At 42.3% G+C, this 23,745-nt stretch overlaps 2 protein-coding genes across 2 annotated transcripts in view; both read right to left on the bottom strand.

Annotated features, from left to right (window-relative positions):
- Positions 1–6,711: 6,711 nt before the first annotated feature.
- Positions 6,712–12,655, bottom strand: ARL14EPL (ADP ribosylation factor like GTPase 14 effector protein like). Its single transcript, XM_054186784.1, has 5 exons — positions 12,584–12,655; position 11,421; positions 8,882–8,997; positions 7,300–7,439; positions 6,712–6,934 (listed from the first exon to the last, which is right to left on the bottom strand). Exons 1-5 carry the CDS (start codon positions 12,644–12,646, stop codon positions 6,712–6,714), a joined length of 543 nt encoding a protein of 180 aa, XP_054042759.1. The 5' UTR covers positions 12,647–12,655.
- An 8,185-nt stretch (positions 12,656–20,840) lies between these two features.
- LVRN (laeverin) overlaps positions 20,841–23,745 on the bottom strand; it is a 40,342-nt gene continuing 37,437 nt past the window's right edge. The window contains exons 19-20 of the mRNA XM_054186939.1: positions 23,227–23,302; positions 20,841–21,761 (exon numbers count right to left, since the gene is read on the bottom strand). Of these exons, the coding sequence (XP_054042914.1) occupies positions 21,615–21,761; positions 23,227–23,302 (223 nt within the window). The 3' untranslated portion in view covers positions 20,841–21,614. The remainder of the gene's footprint in view (positions 21,762–23,226; positions 23,303–23,745) is intronic.

The raw sequence follows: 23,745 nt of genomic DNA, 5'->3' as shown, positions 1-23,745 counted from the left end.
CTGCTTCACACAGGAGTTTTGACATGACACCTCTGGAGGTTTCTTCCACTCTGTATTATTCTGTGATCAATGCAAGAAAGACAAGAAAGAGAGCACTTGAAGGGAAATAATGAGGCTAGCCTGACAAGGTTCTGTCAAGTGCAAAATTAAATATTTTTTTCCTAATATCTTTTCTGTTCCTAAAAAGGAATTATAAAAAATTGTGACTTCTCATACATCCGTTCATTTATTTTTGTTTTGTATTTGCCTCCGTGATCCATTTTTCCGATGGGAATAACAGCTTTTTCACTGAACTAATGATATTACACAACTTAATGTATTTTATCAGTTGTCTTAACTACCCATCTAGTTAAGACATATTTTGCGTCAAATTGTTATCCATATTTTGACTCAAAATATTCCACTTAGACATGGAAATGGATGTTGTCTGGGTTTTTGGATTGACCTGCTCCCATCCTATGACAAAATCTTAGGCATCAGTGACTGGGACTTGGGAGCATTTAGCTGCTAATGAAAGTTAGGAAACTTACTGCCTTGTAACAGTCTTGAAAACATCAGTCTCCCCTACTTTGCATTTCCAGAAATTGAACTATATGTTCTGTTCTTTCACAGAACATGTGATTTGGTTATGGTTTGTTTTACAGACTTCTCTCATCACCCAGCCCTTCAGTTAGAATTCATTTAAGCTCTGCTTTTTAAAATACTTCTGTGGTTGTCAGGTGAAACTGATTATATAGACCATGAAAAGGATGTAAAGTTAGGAATTATGGAAAACTTTCTATGCAAGGTTAGTTAAACACTGTAATAAATTGCATGAGAAAGTTGAAGAATCTCTTTCATTAGAGGTTTTAAAGCACAGAGAAACAAATACTGTCATGAGAAATGGGTAGTAAATGTATAGAAAGCGAGTAAAGCTGATCTGGCATTGAGGACTACAGGTTCTCAGGATCCTACCAGGACCTGTTTTCTTTTGTTTCCTTTTTTTTTTTTTTGGCTCCTTTTGATCCATTTTTATTCTGTAGCCTCTTACTTCCACTTGCATTCAGTCTACACTTAAGTCTTTTTTTTTCTGCCATCTTCATCTCTGTTATTTGTCATTACTTCTGAAGGTACACACAAAGAACCAGGTTGAACTCCTTCAAGACCTGATTGTACAATATCCCTGACAGTATTTATTGACTAAATAACTGTCCTACAACTCAATGAGAATAAACCAGTAATGTTTCACATCAGCACACATTTGTGTAGCAGGGATTGTATTGTGCCTCTTACCTAGTGTTAAATAGCTCAACTTTTGAAATCTTGTTAAAAAATAATTCTTTTTTGTAAAGCATGTTCTAAGCATTTCAGTTAAATTACATCTATCTGTTGGTGTCTGTGACTGTTGTCATTACAAAACAATCTGCCATTCTTTCTGTGTCATTTGCTGCGTTCCACTGCATAAGTAATCTCATTAAAATCACCAAGGCTACTTGGATTCTGTTCAAAAAGTGTAAGGGCAGGGGACTCTTAGTTTATTGGTTCTGTATGCTGGTTTATCGTTCGCTATTTTTGTGCTTATATGTGAACATTTACTGTTATGTCTAGTCATGTGTAGGGAGTCAGATTATTTGGGTGACGCAGTGCTTCACAATGGAGATCAGACCAGCATAGCCTACTCCTGTAATCGAAGGCATCTGTGAGTGTACAGGACATTCAGCTGTGGACCATAAGCCTTAATTTAATCCATTATAACACAAACAGATGTGATCCTGCAAGGGAGCAGCATTCATACATTTGCACCTGAGTGGAGGTGGAAGGAGGTCAGTACTTTGCAGGGCCAGGCCAATGGAGAAAAGGTGCATTGCCCACTGCAGATGGTAGGGACAACAGGTAATCTTTCTATGGTTCATGCCAAGATTACAAATTGGGGTTAAAGAAATGCAAGTATCGTGTTCTAAGTAATGTCTGAAGTTGCAGTTAGCTCAGACTTGATGTATCTGTTTTCCAAACAGAAAGGCATCAAATTAAATAGTCCATTGAAACATGTGTAATTAGTTTTAAAATATTTTTAGATCATGAACAATAACTCAATAGAGCTGCAGCAACTGTAATGCTTTTGGTGCAAATATTTATCTAAAGCAAATTTAAATATTTATCTAGAAGGTATCAGTCTGTATTTTTTTAGTCAAGCTCTTCTGGTTTTCCCACTGAAGTGAGTCAAATCTGTATTCTACTCTGATGTGGGTGTATATAGAGAAAGTTCAGTTGTGCTCTTATAGGAGGTGTTAAAAGGATCGTGAAAATTGTCTGGAAAAGAGTCCAAAGTGTATTCTTTTTTTCAAATTACTTTCTATTGTTTTTAGGAATCACAAAGGCTGGCAAATATTAACTGTGCAGTCCTCACCTTGACAAATGCTGGCACATAGTAGTCTAAGTTCAATAGCAGTATGGACTTACTTTTCTCTAAATGATGCGATGGGATTGAATGGCACCTCACCATATGCACAAGTTCATTTTAAACCAGGAGGAAGTTTAGTGGTCTCAGATTGTGACTGAAATACCTAGACTTTCTGGAACTGCAGATCTGACTTCTCCCAGGACTGACTGTCATTCATCATTTTCACGGTACCACAGGAGTGGTGGCCTTGCTACAGCCAACTGCCCTGTTAGCCTTGTGCCCCTATACAGCTTTGGTCTGCTGCCTTACTCAAAACTCCCATCTCTGAACTCATCTGATAAAGCATCATGTGTCCTTTGTGTTTAGCACACCTTTGCATCTTGAAAGTCAATATTTAATGGCCTTCATTTTCATGGTGAGCCACACGATAATAATTTTATTAATATTTCCTTTAAATTGGCCGTTGTTTTCGGAGCAGCTCTAAGTATCCAATACAATATGCAAGGACAGCTGTTGGGGTTTTTTTCTTCAGATCTGTGACAACTTCTCATATCAAGAAGTACAGACAAATTGTTAAATAACGAGTGTCTCCAGTGGCTAGCTTTCTGGCTTTAAGTTCAAGGGAGCGCAATGGAGGCAAACAACAAGAGGCTGTGCATAGCTCCTACTTTCTTTTCTGAGTTTTCCAGTTTGTCAATGCCACAAGATGGACAGTGGAGTCCTTGGAATCGAGAGGATCCCCATAAGACTGTGCCCAAACACGTAGGTGGTTAGTAGAGAAAGAATCATCTTTACCTACACAAAAATCATACGGGAGCACATTGCCCATTTCTGTGAGATTTACTTCCTTGTAGTAATAACATCTAAGAAAGCAGAGGGTGAATATCTCCTTCCAGGTAGATATGGATTGTAAGCAAGGGAAATACAGTGTAAAACGAAATTAGTTCCAAGGGAAATACGGTGTAAAACGGAATTAAATCAAATTAAACAAAATGAATCAATTTTTAGGCAAGAGGATGAGATGGTATCTTAGCTAGGCTATGGTTTAATATATGTACCCGTGCTTTCATCTTCCCTTAAGAGACAGTGGGATCACTGGTAGCCATGAGCAAAGCAGCCATGTGGACAAGGAAAAGACAGGCAAAGTAAATTGGTAGTGTCACAAACTGTTTAACCTGGATAATCCAGGGCAAGGGAGAGAGAGAAGGACCAACAGACCTTAATGGAACAGTTAATTGATCTGCTTCCCCTTATTTTAAAAATTAGCTTTCTAAAGCAAACATTCCATAGGGAAAAAACATATTCTGTTGAGACTTACATCTTATAAGGTAAAAAGATGATCTAGAGTCATCTGGAGAGTGGCCAATTTCATAAGAGACTAAGAAAAATTCTCTGCCTTTTCTGGTAAGAGATTTTATTTAAAACCACGATGTCATGCAGTGTGGCATTGGGTAAGTGCCTAACAAAAACTATCAGATATGGGCATTCTATTAGTTATTTTTATATACATGAACCAACCACTAACTTTCATAATCAGTATAAACCTATGTACGACACTGGTCTTTTCCTTTCTTATTCCCGTCTCCTCCCTCCCATGTATGACTGCCCTGATAGGGATTATAGTTGTGCACTGTCAGCTGCTCGTTCAGAATTGGGGGAAAAGTTAGCAGGATCATTGCAATGATGAAGAGTCATTCCCAAACCACAGCAGAACTGCCTCTCCAACATCCTCTCATTTCATTATCCCTATCTTGGCTCTCATTTCTGTTTCTTCAGGTTTTGTGGTGTATTTTCAAGATTGCACTAACTGTGTTTGTGATGGACTTAGACTTTGCATTTAGCAATGATTGTGACAGAGGTACGGTCCATGTTAAAAACCACAAAGTAATACCAATGAATTCAATAGGATTCTGAAGATTTACACGAATCTGGTTTTAATCATGTTACTCAAAAAAATTAACATGTAGCCTTACCACATGAATCCACTTGAGAAACTATATGGGGTTTTGCCTTTAAGCGGAAGTGAAGCTAATTCAAACCTGTCTATTTCAGAGGTTGAGGTTATTTCAAAGAAAGGCTGCCATCTTCCTGTCCATGTAAATCAGCTTTATCTTCTTGAAGAGCTGCTTATTCAGTCAAGTCCAGAATGAGTCTGTGGTGCACCTGGAACAAGAAACCAATCCCTGACAATGTTGGCAGGATTTCCACTTACCTTAAGAAATACAGCTCAGAGATAATGTGGGCTGTTTGGACTCCTGGCACAAGCCAAAGGATACTTTGGGACTAGTGAGGTATATGAGAGAACAGCACCAGATCCAACTGCCAGAGCGTGTTTTAACCACCATAGCAAATATTTCTATGAAGTTTTTTTGGTACTGGCTGTTTTTATGCTACAAGCTTAAGTATTGGGGTGTCATTAGTTGAGAGGAGCAACAAATCTTTCAGAGATATCAAGTCAGAAGGAGATTGCTGTGTTCAAGCATTCTTGACATCTGTTCCAGGAAGTTTCTTCTACTGGGAGATATCTCTGCTGTGGAGCAGGAGGTCTCTGTCCACAGAGAATGGCCTCTTGTAGGGGAGAGAAGTGGTGCCACATTCAAAATCAGGAGAGTCTCATCAAAAACAACAAGCACTGAGCCCAGGGAATAATTCCACCACTAGCAGCTTGCTCCTGGAGATTGCCTGCGGCAATCTGCAGCCTTTTCCCCCCTTCAAGATCCAGGGGACCTCAAAAGGGTGTGAGTGTCCATCATGATGTGCAAACCTCATGAAGTTCAACTAGGCCAAGTGCAAGGTCCTGCACCTGGGTCATGGCAATCCCAAGCACAAGTACAGGCTGGGTGGAGAATAGATTGAAAGCAGCCCCGAGGAGAAGGACTTGGGGTGTTGGTGGATGAGAAGCTCAGCATGAGCCGGCAATGGGCACTTGCAGCCCAGAAAGCCAACCGCATCTTGGGCTGCATCAGAAGAAGTGTGGCCAGCAGATCAAGGGGGGTGATTCTGCCCCTCTATTCCGCTCTGGTGAGACCCCCACCTGGAGTACCGCATCCAACTCTGGAGCCCTCAGCACAGGAAGGACATAGACCTGTTCAAATGGGTCCAGAGGAGGACCATGAAGATGATGAGAGAGCTGGAGCACCTATGGTATGAGGACAGGCTGAGAGAGTTGGGTTTGTTCAGCCTGGAGAAGGGGAGGCTCTGGGGAAACATTATAATGGCTTTCCAGTACCTAAAGGGTGCCTACAGGAGGGATGGGGAGGGACTCTTTATCAGGGAGTGTAGTGGTGGGACGAGGGATAATGGTTTTAAACAGAAAGAGGGTAGATTTAGATTGGAAACCAGGAAGAAATTCTTTACTGTGAGGGTGGTGAGACACTGGCCCAGGTTGCCCACAGAAGCTGTGGATGCCCCATCCCTGGAAGTGTTCAAGGCCAGGCTGGATGGGGCTTTGAGCAGCCTGGTCTAGTGGGAGGTGTCCCTGCCCATGGTAGTGGGGCTGGAACTAGATAATCTTTAAGGTCCCTACTGACTCTTAACAATTCTGTGATTCTATGAATGAGAACCCCTACCTCATAATAAGACTGGGTGTAAGTTATGATATTTGAAATCGGTGATGTCTTGCATGGAAAGGAAACACCTGAAACTGAAGAGACTTTTCTGTCCAGAGGCAAAAATGTCCATTCTGTTTACCTGTAGCTATATAATTAATGACCGATCCAGTTTGAGTGTGCCATATGCTGTTAAAAAAAAAAATAAAAAATTGCTGACTGAACAAATGTGTTGGTTTCAGTCTTGTAGCCTGGGCAGCAAGAAAGAATTGCAGAGTCGTTTCCACTCTCCTCTGCTTTATATACAGAGGAAAGTGGTGACCTAGTTTCAAAGAACAGCGTTATCTCAAATGACTCCTGCCTCACCTGTACAAGACATGAATGCATCAGAAGGAAAAAACACTTGTATAAGCATTCACAAAAGAAAGAGCTGTGTCACACATCTGAGTAAATGAAGCAGAGAAATCAGCAAGAAAATAAACTCCTTACAAGTAACGTGGTTCAGCTTCCCAGGGTAAGAAAATTGTCTTCCCACAGCAGTCCAGACCCCTTCAGTTTTAGAAAGTCAAGATTTAGAGAGGACTGACTAGATGCCGCAGTAAAGCTTGCAAGGATGAGGAAGAATGAAATACGTACTTAATGGGGAAGGTTAAAGTCTGCTAGGTAGGCAGCGATAAAGAAGCACAAGCACCACTGCCAGGCACTTCACTAGAGACAATTCATAAAGCCAAGATCTCCTTTAATAAAATGTGAAGGTTGAAGAACTTTGCTGTCAGAAGAAAATCAGTCAGGGACAGAAAATGGCAACGTGCTTATCACATTGCCAGCTTCAGTCTCAATTGTATCATAAACCCATTTCCTATTGCAGCGACATTCCGGTCCACACTTGTTTGAGTTGCATTTGGGGCAAGGATAGAAGCAACCCAGGCAGTTCTTTTCCAGGCAATCACACAAATCGACGTTATTACAAAGCAGCCTGCCGTGTTTGTCATACTTCTTTGTAATTCTGCAAAAGAGAAGAAAAAGTGATTCTCAGAGGATGCTTCAACGTGTTTGAAAACTAAACCAAATGTGGAAAACTTCTGTCCAGGAACAAATATTTCCTCTTTAACAACCTCACAGCGTAATGAAAGACCAGCATGATATCCTAATTGCAACAGCCACTGTTGTTAAAAACGAAAGTGTGCCAAAGAAGTAAATCAAAATTCTCTTCAGTCACACAGAAAAAGTTTGTTTTCCCATCACAGCTTTCATATGTAGTAAGAAATTTATCTGCAAAATATTAATGCTTTTATTAATTTCATTAATATTCAGTAAATAGCATACCAGCCATTTTTAAAGTAAAATATGTAATAAATTAGTAAATCTTACTTGGGCTTATTAAAAATATCTTCTTTCATCTGTAACATGCACGCTTTCTTCTTCTGTTCTCTAGCTTCAGGATTGAACTCAGCTACCTGAGGTCCTGGATTTTGAAAGACTAAGGATTTTAATTGTTTCTCAAGTTGTTGCTATAAATAAACAATAGAAAGTTTCCAATTAGTACAATTGGAACAAATATTTATTGGCTGCCAAGTGTCCTCACTGGCTTTCAAATGACATTAAAATTAATATTCTTGGTAACTTAAAACAACATGGGTACGACCTAAATTAAGATCACATTGTTTAACATGTTTGCTTGTCTAACTGTTAATTGAGTATTTCTTTGACCGATTGTGCATCGTGACAGGAGAGGGAACAACCATGACTGTGAAGACATGACTCTTGTACAGTGGCATGGAGTTTGAAAGTTGTCTTGTGGAAGGCAGAACCATGCATTTTTTTCTTCAACTTTATCCATAATGTAAAAACAAGTACTGTGATTATAAGCATCTCAACTGGGTTCGCCCTTATCTTCACCGTTCCCTCAGATGCCTAGGATCTACCTTTGTCCAAACAATCTGTGGGCAAGAGAATTGTCTGGTGGAGCAACTACTGCAGGAAGGAAGCATTTGCACAAGTGAGAAGTATAAAAATAGCACAGACAAAAATAAATAAGCTAAACTGAGCAGTTTTTGAGAAATAGGAGAGAGCATTTTCTTGCCCATTTTATGGAATTCATGTTTGCAATTAGCTAAAACTGCTGAGTAGTTTTGCAGGTTAAAACATCAGCTCTGTGTATTGCTATTCCCCATAGCCTGTGTATGCTGACAGTCATGTCTAAAGTCAGTGCAAACAAACAGGGTCATTCTGTCAAACAATTTATCTTTGGACAGTGATCGTGGACATTGAACATACTCCTTCGTTATGCAAAGGCACAGATGTATGTGCAAATTTATCTCTTCACCTCTTAGGTAAATGGATCTAACTGCAACCCCTCAGCTTCACTGGAGGGTGCCGTTGCTTTCAGAGTCCACGGTGTTTTTTGACAAACAAGTGAGTGCCTTCATTGCTTCTCATGGGGGAAGCAGTGACAGTTCTGTGATTCAGTCCAACCTGCTGATACAGTGATTTAGAAATATCCGTGCAATTGAGTGCACTTATTTACAGGGTGTTTAATGCTGTGCCTCTTCAGTTGCATCCTCCTGAAAACCTGTAGGGCAATTTCATGCGCCTACATCATTCAGACAGTTCTGCTTTTGAGTCCGGGGTAGATTTTCTGTGCAGAAAGTATGCTCCAGCATCACCATTTGCCACGATCATAAATTATGCAATTTCAACTTGGAAACAAATAATAAGCTATAGGGGTAATCCTCCCTCTAAGAGTACTCTCCTATTTCCCTACTTACTTTTTCATTTGAGCTCAGAAGTGCTTTTGGCCCTCTAAATCACTGCACTGCAAATTTCACTCATTTCACTGTTGTTATTACTGATATTTCCCTATTGACTCCAGCCTTTTATTTCTGTAACTGTGGAAGAAATTTAAGGCAATGGTAAGTGTGTTGATAACAAAATGGTACTGGAGAAGTCATACCAATTGTTTTTGTGTTATTGAGCAGTTGTTAGGAGAGAAATTTCCTTCTGCAGATGTTACCTGGGCAGAAATGCTTTTCTTGCAGTTTTCTTCTGCGTGATCACTCATTTGGCCACCTGTATGAAATATATGCGTGTTAGACATGTACAGAAGCGCGAGATCCACAGACTTTTTACGTGGAGGTTTCAAGGTGAGCAGGTGATAACCAACAGTAGATGCAGAACGAAATGTGTCTGAGTATTAGCCTCAATTTTAATACGGTATTAAAATAATATAACTAACACCAAAGCTATTGTTCATTAAGCAAACCTCGGAAAATCTCTAGTGTTTAAATAACACAGAAATTTAAAGAAGTGCTGTCACCGCTGTATCTGTTACTGGCACCGCTTCACCGCATTGGCACGTTATTAATGTAAGGGCGAGAAGTGGTATTCTCACAGAACACGGGAGATCAACTGGCGATGTGCGGTGGGAATGAGAAGAGCGCTCAGGAGCAGTCATTTCGCTTACCAGCAGGTGACACTGTTGTCCTGGATGCGGTTCTTGCAAGGCTCTAAAAAAGATGGGCCGCGGGGACAACGTGGGGGAAACAGGAGGGGCCTGGGCATATCCTCTGATATTATTCACAGACACCCAAAGCGTGTGTCAGGGCTCTGTCCACAGCAACTACACTATTCCTTGCAGATTCACAGTTTTCTTCTTGAAGACTTCAACCAATGGGCTAAAAGTAAACTTCTTGGCTTTCAAATCTCAGTCCTCAGCTTTGCGAAAGATTTTGTGTATAAATAGAACACGTAGCTTTTAGGTTTAACATAAAAAAAAAAGTGCATCGCTCATTCTGCTAACAAAGCACTCAGGGAGGACTGTGTGTTCTGTGAGTGTCCTACAAATGCCGTCCATCACCTCTCCCCCGTCACAGAAATGGTGGTGGCAACTGTTCAGGATGGATGTTAGCTACTTCTTTGTACCCATCTTGTGAAGATACTTAGTTAAAATTTTCTATGTAATATATGCATTTCCAGTGCCTCAGACTTTAATCCCAAATACCACCAGAAATATTTAATTTTTTTTGGAGTTCCTCCACCGCTTGCCCAGGTGCTGCCCAGTCTCTCCCATTGACTCTGTAAGGTAGTGCAGTGGTCTCTGCCAGGTTACCCTGCACTTTAGGATTGTCGCCTGAACCCTGTTGCACAGAAGATCTTCATTTCACCGCTGCCAAAGGGCCAGCACCTCTCTGAGAGGAGCAGGATTGGACTCCAGGCCTTTAGTTCCCTCTGTTGCAACCCCTCCCTGCAGGGCCACAGTCAAAGTGGGTATAGCAACGGGAAGGAAGGGACCTTGTAATGGGAGAGGATGCTTTTTTGAAAGGTGAAAAGAACAGCCTTCAGCCTGTTTTGGAGGGGATTTCCCTTTCTCCTCTTCAGCGACCTGAAGAATGGCTGAGATTATGACACTGTTCATAATGGGGTACTCTACAGCAACATTTTAGTCCTGGGACTTGAGCATCTTTTTAGGATTAGAAAAGGAAAGCTATTACCAGGCGATTAATATTTGCTGTACAGGAGAGCCTGCCTCTCTACTGGAAATTTGCTAGGGACCCACAAATAAAACAAGAATGAAGGCCACTGCTCCAGAGAAAGTGAGTATCGCTCTTCATTCGCACTCAAGTTGGGGCCCTGATAAGGATTTGCCTCCTCCAACTTCTCTTGTGTCCAACCATGCATCCAGCATTGGTAAAGCACTTCATGAGTATGCATAACCACCATCCATGCCTGTTTTATTACAGTGTGCAGAGTTCAGGATCAGAACAGCCATCAGCAGCTACCAGCATAAGCATGCAGAATTCCACGTGTCCTCTAATGTTGTAAATATTTGACTCCCTTGGAAACCAGGTCCTAGCAGCTATTTGGAGCCAGACACCCAAAATCAGAAGCCACTTTTTAAATACCAACGGAAAAGGAACAACTATCTTGTTTCAAACACGTTTCAAATGCCCTTGCACCTCAGTGAAAATGTCCTGCACAGAAAATGTAGTATGTTTCTCTCTCCATATATATTTTGAAGTTAAAGTGTTAAATTTTTGTCTGCAGGAAAGATACTCAAAAATGAAGCAGACTATGACTAGGAAACTGTGCAAGATTCAGAAATTGGTGAGATTTGTGGTACTGTTTATCTTCCACAGCATGTTCTGAAGGGGGAGAGAGGAACGAGGGAAAGTATGAGACTCAGACATCCACTTTCAAGTCTGCAGAACCTAATTATCCGGAGGAAAGTATTCCTGGTCCTGAAGCAGAGTTTTTCATCTACTGTTTTTGGTCTGGCTGTAGTGATAACCCAGGGGAAATGCACTGAACACTAGCCTCTTCCATAAAAATTTCAACTCTGAGGACAACCATCAATTGCACTCTTCCTCCACCAAAACCTGTGTTCTCCCACACCTTTTGAATACAGCAAGTGCTTCCTGGAGGTGATCATCCACACCTCAATATCCCACTGTGGCCGTAGCGAATGGCTGAGAACTGGCAGTTTCAGCACAGACCCTTGGCACAGCTGACAAGGCTGAAAGCAGATTAAGGGAGGAAGAACATCAGAGGCTGTGTTATATTAAGAGAGACCTGGTCTTATGTGAGAGACAGATGTTTCTGCTCGGATAACAGTTTCAGAAAATGTTGGGATTTGGAAACAACTGCATTTGTTTATGATTTTCATTAGAGAAATATTTTCCCAAATCTGCTCTTTCAGGAATTTAATATTCCTATTTATAATCCTTGCAGATTGCACTGCTAAATAATTCATCTGGTGTGAAATGCGGTGGCCGGCGCTCCCAGATACTTCAAGCCGCTTGATCTCAGCAGCCTAAAGCCAGTGTCTCTGCAGGGCTTGTCAGAGTGAATGCACATTCCTTTTAAGTTGTATTTGTTCATGCCATTGCAGAATTTCTGTCTGAGATCTGTGGGCATGTTCATCGCCTTTACCAGGGCAAGACAAGATGCTGTCCCAATGGCTTTGATCCCCCTGTGCCCACATGGATTAGACTGAGCCATTGCAATAGTCCCACCTTCCTCGTAGCGATGTCTGTGGGCTCAGAAGCCGGCAGTTAAGTTTGTGGCACATTCAAGTATGCATCTTGAAATCTCTATAGGACATCTGGTGCCAGCCAAATTAAGAACGAGCATAAATTAATCTTCCTCAAGTTCAACTGTGGACTGAGGAGTAAAGATGTGGAAAGTCCACTTACCAACTAGTCCATGCCTTCTCTCATAGCCCCGAATGTGCTTATGTGTTCACAAGACAGAGCTGAAGCCAGCAGGGTAACACAGGCCAAATGAATAAAGAGGTCTTATCTCCTGTAATTCAGCTGGTTTCCCAGAAAACTGATAAACATGGTGACAGGGCAATGGCCCATTCTGTGACAGGAGTCTGGAGGGGCAAATTCTGCCCTCTTCCAGTAAAATAAAACAAATCCTCATGAGTTTTCCCTCCCAAACCCGGAGCCTTTCTGCCATAACTGGAAGCAAGGAGTCCTTTAGCTGAACTCTTAAGAGATAATTATAAAATCATGTGCATGTTCTGGTTGTCGTGCAATAGCCAGAAGAGATTTGCCAGACTTACCTTCTGAAAACCTGAGGTTTTGAAGGGCGTGTGTTCAGAGCAGACAGCAGGAGAGAAAGGAGGTTCCCCAGAATTTTAAATTGCGCTTACCAGAGGAAGAGGCTGGCACAGCAAAGGTTTACTGATACACAATTCTTCTGATAGCGGAAGCATGACATCAGCCCCAGAGCAACTGAAACAGAAGACAAATAGTCAAAATAATGATCCCCAGAGAAGCAGGCTGAAGATAGTGCCAGGTAACTGCCTTAAAGGACCTCACACTTTCTGTCTCATTAATTATGGCTCTTAAATAGTACTTAGCACAAAGAGTGGAAATAGAGAAATGATATAAACTGGGACAAGAGTCCTCATTTATTACTTGCATCTGTGGTATGTTCACAGAGAAAATGTGAGATTTTTTTTCTTACAGATAAGTAAACAAAAAACCTGTAATAACTACTGCATTTTACAAAAATGGAGATTTTTTTTTTAGGACATGGATATCGTAAAGGAATGTTTTACCAGTTTAGACAAAACATTCTGGATTCTGTTCACCATCTCCAATGGTCTAAAGTCATCAAATAAATATGGTCCCCAATAGCTAAAGTGACAACATAACCTCACAGTTCAGCTTTCTGCCTTTCAGGACGATTTGTTGCACTAGTGGAGACAACCCAGGCTCCTCCTCATACCTCCAAATGCCAATTTCCTGCACACTGCAATCACTTATGGCTTTCATTACTCTTCCCTAGAACATGGCTAAATCCTAATAAACATCCCAAACCGTCAGGTCTTATAAGTTCTCCTGTTGTGCTTAGACAAATAGTCCAACATGTCTTTTTATCTTCATCAGATGTATCCATCCATTCTCTGAGGCATTTCACAACCCAGTCCGAGGGCAAGTAAATTTATTATTTACCATACTATTCTCTTTCCCTCCAAACACTTTTAAAACCAAAAGCTGATGTAACGTTCTAGCAGCAGACCTTACCTAGGCAATTTAAATACTGCTACACAAACCTTCATTTTGTTCCACAGACTGTTTTCCTTGTCGTCAAAAATAAAACAGAAATCCCTCAAGGGAAAAAAAATTCACAATCTCCAGGGTACTCACACAACAGCAAGCCACAAACAAAAGCCTACAACCTGTTTTATTCTCCTGTATTTTTTCCAATCTTCTTCTGGTTTCTCCATATTCTACATAATGGAGAAAACAGGAATTATTAACTCTATAAATATAAAATTTATAAATAAACCACCTTATTCTTAAGATTTCTTTTTCTTCCATTTTGCTAATATTTATCCACACATAGCAGATCTTTTTCTGAATTGTTTGTGCATGAGTTACAATATTTGTTTATCATAGCATACATGACAATGTGCATCCTGTGATCTACTTAGAACAGTTATTACTGAGTGGGTATTAGGCTACGAGTGAGGATATACGTATAGATTAAAATCTCAGGTGGCATTTAGAGAGATTGATTCTGGTGGTGAAACTCCTAATGGTTCCTACAGGGACGAGTCCTCCCCGCCATGAGCATGTGAGTGTAAATACGCCTTGGGAGATATGATACGAATGTCCCTACTGTTTTGGGGGGAGGGCAGGGGAGGGGAGAAGGGAAGAGGAAAGCAGAGAAATGGCTACAGTTCTGTTAAATTTCTTTTAAGTTTCTCGGCCATTAACCAATGTCAAGGTAATTGTTCCTTGTACACTTTAGTGCACTCTGCCGCGCAGTATGTGCAGTATCCTGCAGTCAGCACAAAAGGGGCAGTTAAATAGAAAAAAAATGGATTTTTCAGTTTTAAAAATCAATGTTCTTATCCCATTGAGAAACAGTTCCTTGGGGCTCTATGATTTTATTGTTAAAAATTAACACAGAGTGAGGTCTTAGTGGTGTTCCTCCCATTTTATAATTCATTTCCCCCTCCTTCTCCTCCCCCCACACCCATTTTTTCTAAATGGCCAGGTTTATCAGGTATTTATGCTTCTTGTTTCCTCCTTTCAGGATGTTCAAATCAACAACAGTCATGGGAGAGGGCAGAACTGACAAGGAGAAAGCACATGAAAGCAGGGAGATAATTTTAGCATCCATGACGCCAAGGACAAGAGGCTGTGAAAGGCTCGTGTGAGGCACAAGGGGAAGAACAAAACACCTTTGTCCAGAGAAGACTGTAAATCCTGCCTGTCGACTAGCCCGGCACGGGCAAGTCTCGCCTGCTCTCCATCTGCTGACAGACTGCCTCATGGCTGGCTTATCGCTGCGTCTTCCACACAGGCGAAAGAGAGGCGGCAAAAGCAGCCGCGTCCTTCTCTCCAACGCCTTGTTCGCGAGCCCAAAGCCAGAGATGTGGCGTCATCATTTTCTTGACTGTTTTCTGCAGGGCTGCCTTGGCAGCAGGGTTTGACACCAGTCTCCCCACAGTCTCAAGGGCTCGGTGTTACCCACAGGAGCCAGCCGTCCCACCACAAGGTCACCGTCTCCCCCCTCCTCCTCCTCCAGTTGTGAGAGGCTGCTCACCCCCACTCGCCTTCCTTGCTGTGCCTCCCTCTCTGTCCACGCTGTCACATATAGGCTATAACAACTGTAAGAAAGGCGAGTATTTTTCTTGCAACGGGGAAAAGCTGTTTCTATGAGAGGCTCCAGCAAAGGCTTGTAGAACATCTCTTATCACACAGACAGAAGGACAAACTGATTCTTACCAGATTAGAGTCTAGAAGGGTAGTCAAACATTTAACCAGGGCTAATGACACTGAGCAATTTTACCAAAAAGGAAAGAAATAAACTAGTCAGATAATCCCTTTAGGTGTAGCATAAGAAGAAGTAGAGGCAGGGCATCTGGGAAGGATTTTAGGCCCTCTGGACAGACTATGAACCCTGGAGTACCTAACCAATGGGAAACCAGGGAGGGAAAATTCGGCTGGGATTAGGAAATAAAAAGGTGTGTTTCAAGAACCAAAAGTGTGCCTACTTGCTAGGTCACCAGCTCTTGCAAGAACGTTTAAATAAAATGTGCTTCGTGTTGTTCACTGCCTGAGCCATTGTTATTGGATAAGGAGCGTTTCTCACACAACATTCCCTCTTCAAGCGCTATCTCCCTCTCCGTACTAGCTGTGTCGGGGCCCTGTTCCAGTATGTGGGATGTGCCCAAGCCCCTCAGCCAAGCTGATGGCGCCTCTGTGAAAACCTACTTAATAAAGAGTAAAAAGGGCAAAAATCCCAGGCCAGCAGAGAAGTGAGGGTTAGAAAAACACAAAGTGAACAACAGCCTGAGCACCAAGGTCATTGAAGCAAGCCGGGGAGGAAGGATGTTCTGTGGGCGCCAGAGCAGGGTCTCCCCTGCAGCCCATGGAGAGGCCATGGTGGAGCAGGTGAATGTTCCCTGAAGGGATGGGGGCCTGCGGGAGGGACCCCACGCTGGGGCAGGGGAACAGCATGAGGAGGAAGGAGCGGCAGGAAGGAGTGGTTATGGACTGACCTCAAACCCCATTCCTTCTTCCCACTGGGCTGCTGGAGGGGAGGAGGTGGAAGAGTTGGGAATGAAGATGAGCCTGGGAAAGAGGGAGGATGGGGGGAAGGCAGTGTTTTAATTTTTGTTTTTGTTTTTCACCATGAAAGTCTGTTTTAACTGGCATTAAATCAAATTAATTTCCCCAAGTCAAGTCCGTTTTGTCCATGATGGTAGCTGGTCTTCATCTCAACCCACAAGCTTTTTCACCTCTTTTTCTCCCCGCATCCTGTTGAGGAGTGGAATGGGCATGCCGCAACCAGCCAAGGTCAGCCCATCATCCCCGCTCAGGTCCTTGCCTCAGAGAACATCCCATCACAAACAACATCAGACAACAGCCCCCAGAAGACCAGATCCCATTGTCCCTCTGTCTCGGGGGAGATTTTGACCACCTAAAGAACTGCTGCCAAAGGTAGCAGCACCAGTGGTTTAATTAAGATATTGTAAGAGTGAGACTGAACGAATGGCAAAGTTGCTTACAGCACAGAGAATATAATAGTGATTCAAAGTTACCAATACAAAATCTTAGTGCATTATAATACAAGCTTATGCACGCTATCGGTCACTTACCAAAGAGCAACAGCTGGTAAGGGGTCTCTCAGCCTCAAGGAGTAACCCTGAGAGGCATCCCAGCTCAAGGGGAGATCACCACCATGCAGCCAGCTAATTAGCAGGGAAAGCTCGAAGAAGGCGCACTTACGCTGTCTTATTTATGGAATAAAGTCGTTGGCTCACAGTCAAATTACATGCGATGGAAAACGTAAGCATGAGACTCCTTGTACCCACAACTTCCTTTGTTGCTTGACAAATGAGTCTTGGAAGAACCATCTGCTATTCTTGTGTTAATCACATGGTCGGTGTTCCAGTTTCCAAGCTCTTATGCATCAGTGCTCACCATGTCACCCTGTTCTTGCACAAGCTTTCAGAGAACAAGTTGGAACTACAGAAGTTCTTGGGCTGGTTATGGCCCAGGCCTTTACTGACTTTGGAGCCTGAACCAAATTACCACCAATTTGGTCCATCCATCATACATGACTCCGGAGGAGTCCCTGCATCTCTGGGACAAGGGATGCAGAGATGACAGCTCTTTTTGTCCTCTGCGAGTCACAACAGGAATGTGTCGAGGCCACACCTCTGTTCACTTGTGGCACTTTAGCCCCCTGTTACCTTTTTCCTACACCACACTCACCCTTCTGGGACTTGCAACAACACTGAAACGAGCAGGCTGCCATCAGTGCAGCCAAGTGACATGGGGCTTGCACTTTGACTGCCCAGGCCCCACAACGAGCTCTTGCCTGGGAGGCTCCTTGGGGTACCAGGGAGGAAAGGGGCCCTGGGCAGAGTGGTGCGACAGGGCAGCTGTGCCAAGAGGTGCAGAGGCACAGTTGGCTGATGCTCTTGGACCTTGACTTAAACAGCTCTGAAGTCTCTCTTCCTACTGGGAACAGCTTGGCTCGCAGTGATGGAGAAACTGGCAGGGAGAGCACGTGGCAGCAGGGGGACAAGTGGCGACACAGGATTTCTTAGTGCCAGCCCTGGCATTTGGAGGAAAGCTAGAAGCTGTGTGCTGTGGGGCAGCTGGTGATGGCAGCTGCAACAGAGACAACAGGACAATCAGGACCTATTGATCGGCACTGTTAGGGTTTAGGCAGTGGGGGCTGCTGGTGGGCCAGGAACTGCCCTGTGCTCTAACAGCAGCATCCAGCCAGCTTGGAAATGGAAAAAACCAGCCCATCACACACCAAAATTGCGGCCAGTCGGGGAACACATGGCATCACTGCTCAAACATGTTTAAGAAAGACCAGTAGCAGGGCAGGAGAAAATGATGGAAACAAACTGGAGAGACACATGGAAGCTGTTGGGGACACAGTGGAGATGCACACTTGGGAGAAGGTACTTGATACCAGAGGAAGGACACCTCCAAGGTGACTTCAGCCTGTGGGCAACTCATGCGAGGGCAGGGACACTGGTGATGAACTGCAGATGACCAGCACTGGGGCAGGGACACGCCTGAAGACATATCAGCCCTGTTCTAGATGAACAACAGAGGGCCCAAAATATTAAAACATAATCATTCAAAATACCTCAGGTTGAGTTTCTATGGGGAAAGGAAGCAGGACAAGCAACACACTTAAGAGGAGCCTGAACTTCTATCTCTTTAGACCATTCTCCTCATTCCCCTCAGATCTTCATTTGCTCCTACAGCTTCCCTCATTTACTCTCTCATCCTGTCTCCTTTTTTGACCTCTGGTCCTCTCACCTCTTTTCATCCTCCCTTCCCAACTATTCTGGACTAAGCTTCCCGTAACAATATTTTACCCCTAAGCCCAGTAGGGTCTAAACCGTTTCCTTCCAACTATGAGTAACCACTCCACCTTTTCCTAAGGCCCTAATTCTGCCTCAGTCCTTCCACTGCACAATCTCTTCCCCATCCTTTTCAGCTCCCAAGTCTCCTGCCCTGTCATGCATGCATACTATAAAGGCAGAACAAGTGTAACTTTTTGACTTCCACACTCTCAAGGCAGAGGGCAGGACTGGTCTTTTCCCATCATATCTACTTTTTTTTGTTCCCTCAGGGTCTACTAAATACATCCTGTCTATCAATGACACTTCTCATCTCATTGAAAACTGCCCCATACACACATACGTCTTCACAATTACATGTCCCGTAACACCTACACAGTCTATGTAAGTACTGTAAAAGCTCATTTCCTGAAGTCCCGTCCATGTCCTCATACTCATTTTCAGTGAACTTCTTTTCACCCCAACTCCCTTTGCAATAAAGCAGCTTCCCCAGCTTGCCCTGGATTCCTCCCGTGCACCTCTCCTTCCCTTGCTGCATCTCCCAGTTGCCACTCTCCAAATGTCTGTGCACAACTTGTCCACTGCCGCTACACAGCTGTTCATGTTACATGCCAGCAAGTGCAAATGAGCAGACTCTGGAAGGAAGAGAGATTCAGATCTGCTCCTACTCAGGCAGCTTGCCTAGCAATCACCTTCGACATTTCCCTCTGCCATGAAAACTGTGCTGCTATTCTGCAATACAGAATGTCAGCCAAGAGGCACACGTTAGTCAGGAGGAATTATTTGAAAATAAGTTCTATTTAAATTGTTTTAGTAATTGTTTGCATACTGGCATTTCTTGTTCAGATTTTTGTTCAGTAGAAAGAAGAAAAAGGTAACAAAAGAATAATAAGGAAGAGTGGTTAGAACGGAAGAGTGGTTACTACTCATGGTTGGAAGGAAATGGTTTGGACCTACTGAGCTTTGGGGTAAAATGTTCTTACAGGAAGTTTAGTACATAAATCCTGCAACAATAACTTTCTTGAGCTTTGCTTGTCCCGCCTGGCGAGGCATGCAGAGCCAGTGATTAACTAGTGCAAATTACAGGAAATACTGAAACAAACCCCCTCTAACTCATCACAACTTGATGACATCCTCTGCTTTCTGAATCAGCTTGATGAAGACTGTCAAGAATGCGTACAATTTTCACTGGCACTACCCTTAACTGGATGAAATGCTAAAGAGGTGGAACGATTCCAGCACAAACCTGGCTGCAGCAGTTTGCAATTCCTATACGCTGAAGGGATCCTCAACTAGTCTCAAAATAAGTACAATTTTTCCTTGCAGACATGCAGAGATTCATTGCAGCCAACATTTTCCTTAAATGTTTTAGAAGATGCCAGTGAAAAATTCTCTGTACTAAACAAGTCTGGGTTTTATTCCTTGTCTCCTCATAGTGCAGTACTCTAACCTGGGTTTCCTGCGTTCCCACATAACGTTGTTTCCTATGTTAACCTGAGCACCAGTACAGTAATTTTCTCATAATACTATTACCCCACAAATAAATAAATAAATTGCATGGACTGAGGTTCCCATACTTCTTAAACCACAATCTAATATGGTTTGCTAATACTAATGGAATGAATTCTGTCTGTCTGTCACTTCCAAAATGCTGCGTAAGCAAGATGATTAACCCCATGTCTACATCAGCGAGCAGCTCAGTGCAGTACGAATGGAAACACTTGGTAATGTTCCAGAGGGGTTAGCGTAGACTAGTTGCATTCTAGTGCCATGGACAAAATGACCATCAGATGGAGGTGTCTGTCAGTTGCACACCAGGAGCTAGCTCATCAGGAGCTAGATAAATTTCATCCAAAAAGAATCCAGTTCACACACTGCAAAATTGTCCTGGGGGTTGAAGCATGCTAAACAGAGACAACTGTGAGGGTCTCTTCAAAAGCACATTCCTAATCAAACACAAATGAGCATGTAGACATGTTAAGTACAGATCTGCTAAGGAAAAATAAAGTTTGAATGACAAGGCATTCATTTATTACAATTAAAATTTGAGGTTCTTTCTTTAGTTCTTTCCTCCCTTCAGCTCTGAAGGCATTCTCAAGTTTATGTTTCAAGGTACTGTTTTCAATTATTGTCCTCTTCACAATTTACAAACATAGAAGTGGAGAGAGACGGATTAAATGACTTAGAATAGAATCATAGAATCTTCATGGTTGGAAGGGACCTTTGAGATCATCAAGTCCAACCAACCAACCTACAATCTCTGCCACTAGAGCGTATGCCCTCAAGTGACACATCTAGATGTTTCTTAAACACCTCTAGGTGTTTAAGACCTTGCCCAAGGTCAATCTGTTGTGGTTTAACCCCAGTCAGCAACCCAACACCACACAGCTACTCACTCACTCCCCCTCCGGCAGGATGGAGGGAGTAAGAGAATTGGAAGAGTAAAAGTGAGAAAACTCATGGGTTGAGATAAGAACAGTTTAATAGTTGAAATAAAATAAAATATAATAATAATAATAAAAATAATAATAATAAATTGTAATGAAAAGGAAAATAACAAAAGGAGAGAGGAATAAAACCCCAGCAAGACAAGTGATGCAAACAAAAAAAACTGCTAGCCACCAACTGACCAATGCCAAGCCAGTCCCTGAGCAGCAGCCCCCCAGACAACTTTCCCCCTAGTTTATATGCTGAGCATGATGTCACATGGTATGGAATATCCCTTTGGTCAGTTGGGGTCAGCTGTCCTGGCTGTGTCCCCTCCCAGCTTCTTGTGCCCCCCGAGCCTACTCACTGGTGGGGTGGTGTGAGGAGCAGAAAAGGCCTGGACTCTGTGTAAGCACTGCTCAGTAGTGACTACAACATCCCCATATTATCAACACTGTTTCCAGCACAAATCTAAAACATAGTCCCATAGCTACTATGAAGAAAATTAACACTACCCCAGCTAAAAACAGCACAAAATCATAAGCAAAAGATAATACAAAACTTTATCAGCTTCCTCATGTTTTTTTGCCACAAACTTGTACCACACCTTTCATTCTGATATTCAGAAAAAACAAATTATTTAGGACTGTATATGTTACATTATTATCAGCAATGCATCCCTACTAACAACTCATCCAGTAGGAAATTCATTTAGATATAGTATGAAAATATATCTCTCATTTCTTTTGCTGAATCTTTCTTTTCTTTGTGTATTATTTTAGCTTGACTTCCCAGTTGGGAGGACTCATAAAAATGTGCTTTATTTTTAATCACATCCTAAAATGTATACCAAAATGCTAGTGAATCACACGCTAAAATATACTGGAAAATGTTTTCCAAGTCAATCTTCTACATTCTTCTGTAACCAGTTGGCAACTCTGATTAGCAGTTCTCTCCTTTCCATATTTTCAGATTTTGTAAGCTCCAGGAGTAGAGTAGCAGCTACTCTCTCATCCTCTTCCAGTGTAGTGTTATAAAAAACCTGTAGCTGAAGAAATAAACACATGAGATTAGTGCAGATAACTTCACATGCAGAAAGCAACTGTGTACCTGACAGATGCGTTAGACAGAAGTGCACAGAAAAGGGTGAGATGGCAGACACTAAAGAGGGGATGGGGCAAGCTTACTGATTTACACTAAGGTGGGAAAGCTCCTTGCACATCAGAAACGTGCCCTTTTGCTGTCCCTCTAAAAATCCCTTCAAATGCAGCCAACTTCACTAGCACTGGTGGTACCACACAGTGTCTAGGACTAGTTGTGTAGCAGAATCCTCTTGTGCTGCCTGTTGTACAATCACAGAACAAGAAGTCTTTCCTGTCAGTCTAATGAGCAGAAGACAAGAGAGGACTGGAGAATAGCAAGGAAACATATGGGGGGAGCAGGAAATGAACAAGAGAAATGAGATAGATGTCAGCATGATAACCAGCAATCTAACATGCCAGCAGCCCAACTTTTGGTACGTTTCCTGTAGACATCACGGTAAAGGTGATCTCTACAGACAGATCTCAAAGAGGAAAAAGAGAAAGCTTTGATAATATTTATTGGGACTCAGTTCCAAACCTGAAGGTTCATTTAAAGGCTGGCACTGGGATATTGCTTTTGCCATAGCAGGAGTTAACTTGTCCCTAAAGGATAAAAGGTGAAAAACTTATGGTTCGTGAATGCTGAAGAGGCATTTCTTTGATTTTAGGAGCTAACTCTCTGAATTGCTCTCCTCATTAAGTATCCCGTCTCAGCTACTTGCTGTACACATGCATCAATCAACAGCAAAAAAGGGAAGTAAATTTTTCTTGTAATGACAGATACTAGCCGTTCAGGGCTGGCACAGAGATGTGGATCACATGCAGACAGCATAAAAGATGAGCTGTTGAGAAAAGAAAATAATATTTTGGGAAAGAATCTGGGGAGACTTGGGCTGGAGGCGGAAGAACAAGAAAAGAGTATGAAACAAGCAGTGGTAGTTATTAATTTGTCACAGACACTAATGTGGATTATTGTGGGGAATAACCTAAAACAGCCTACGGTCACCTCCCACAGATTTCCACCCTTCAGCAGGTTTCCCCAAACCCATCCCCTGTTTCCAGATGTACAGCAGCCCAGTTAGAAAGTATTGTTCATGGGTCCATCTGGGCTGCCACGCAGTCAAAAGGAAAGAACTGTGTCACACATGTAGGCCACCGGGCAACCTCTTACACTGCCACCACACAGAGCAAGACAGCGTCATCCCTGCACAAACGCTCGCTTTCATGCCATGCTTAACCAGCTGCACACACAGACCTGTGGGTGCACGTTCACGTATTTATTTCTCAGATGAGGAGGTATCATTTTTCTCAATGTCTCAACACAGCAACATCATATAATACATTCTATGATTTCTTTAAAAAACAAGATATTTAAAAGCCTGTATTTACAAACGAGCAGTAAAGTTAAAACTAACTGCTTCTCTGATTTACCTCTTGGATCTGTACATCTGTGTTGACAAATCTTCCCATGTCTTTTAATACATCATGTAACAATTCCTTCCCGTACCTGTAAAATTGAGATAAAGGTCCCTCAAATACCATGTTAGCAAATATACTACATTTCATCTCACTTGAAAATATTCCCACTATTTAGTTATTACTTACCATATTGTAAATACTAACTAAGCTGAAGTTGCAATTGTGTACTTTTTTTCCTTTTTAAAGAAATACCATTAACACTCAATTTAGACATTCGAGCAGGATGAAGAACGCTAATTACCCTTCATTTTAATTTCTGGGTAAGATCTGGTATTTCTACTTTGATAACATGTATTCTTTGCTTAAAATACGTAATCTTTGTGAGCCCATACAGCTAAACTGACCTAGAAAGGCTACGTAATAATGATTCTGACAACTTGGTGTTTCTGTTGGTATCTTGAGGGTGGCATATAAATTAATGCTCACGCTATTCTTTTAGTTTTAAAATAATGGGTCAGTTTCCCAGCAAAT

Source organism: Rissa tridactyla, chromosome Z, assembly GCF_028500815.1.
Source record: "Rissa tridactyla isolate bRisTri1 chromosome Z, bRisTri1.patW.cur.20221130, whole genome shotgun sequence".
Classification (NCBI taxonomy): Eukaryota; Metazoa; Chordata; class Aves; order Charadriiformes; family Laridae; genus Rissa; species Rissa tridactyla.
Note: the sequence above shows the minus strand (reverse complement) of the source record. Positions and strands in the feature narration are given on the sequence as shown.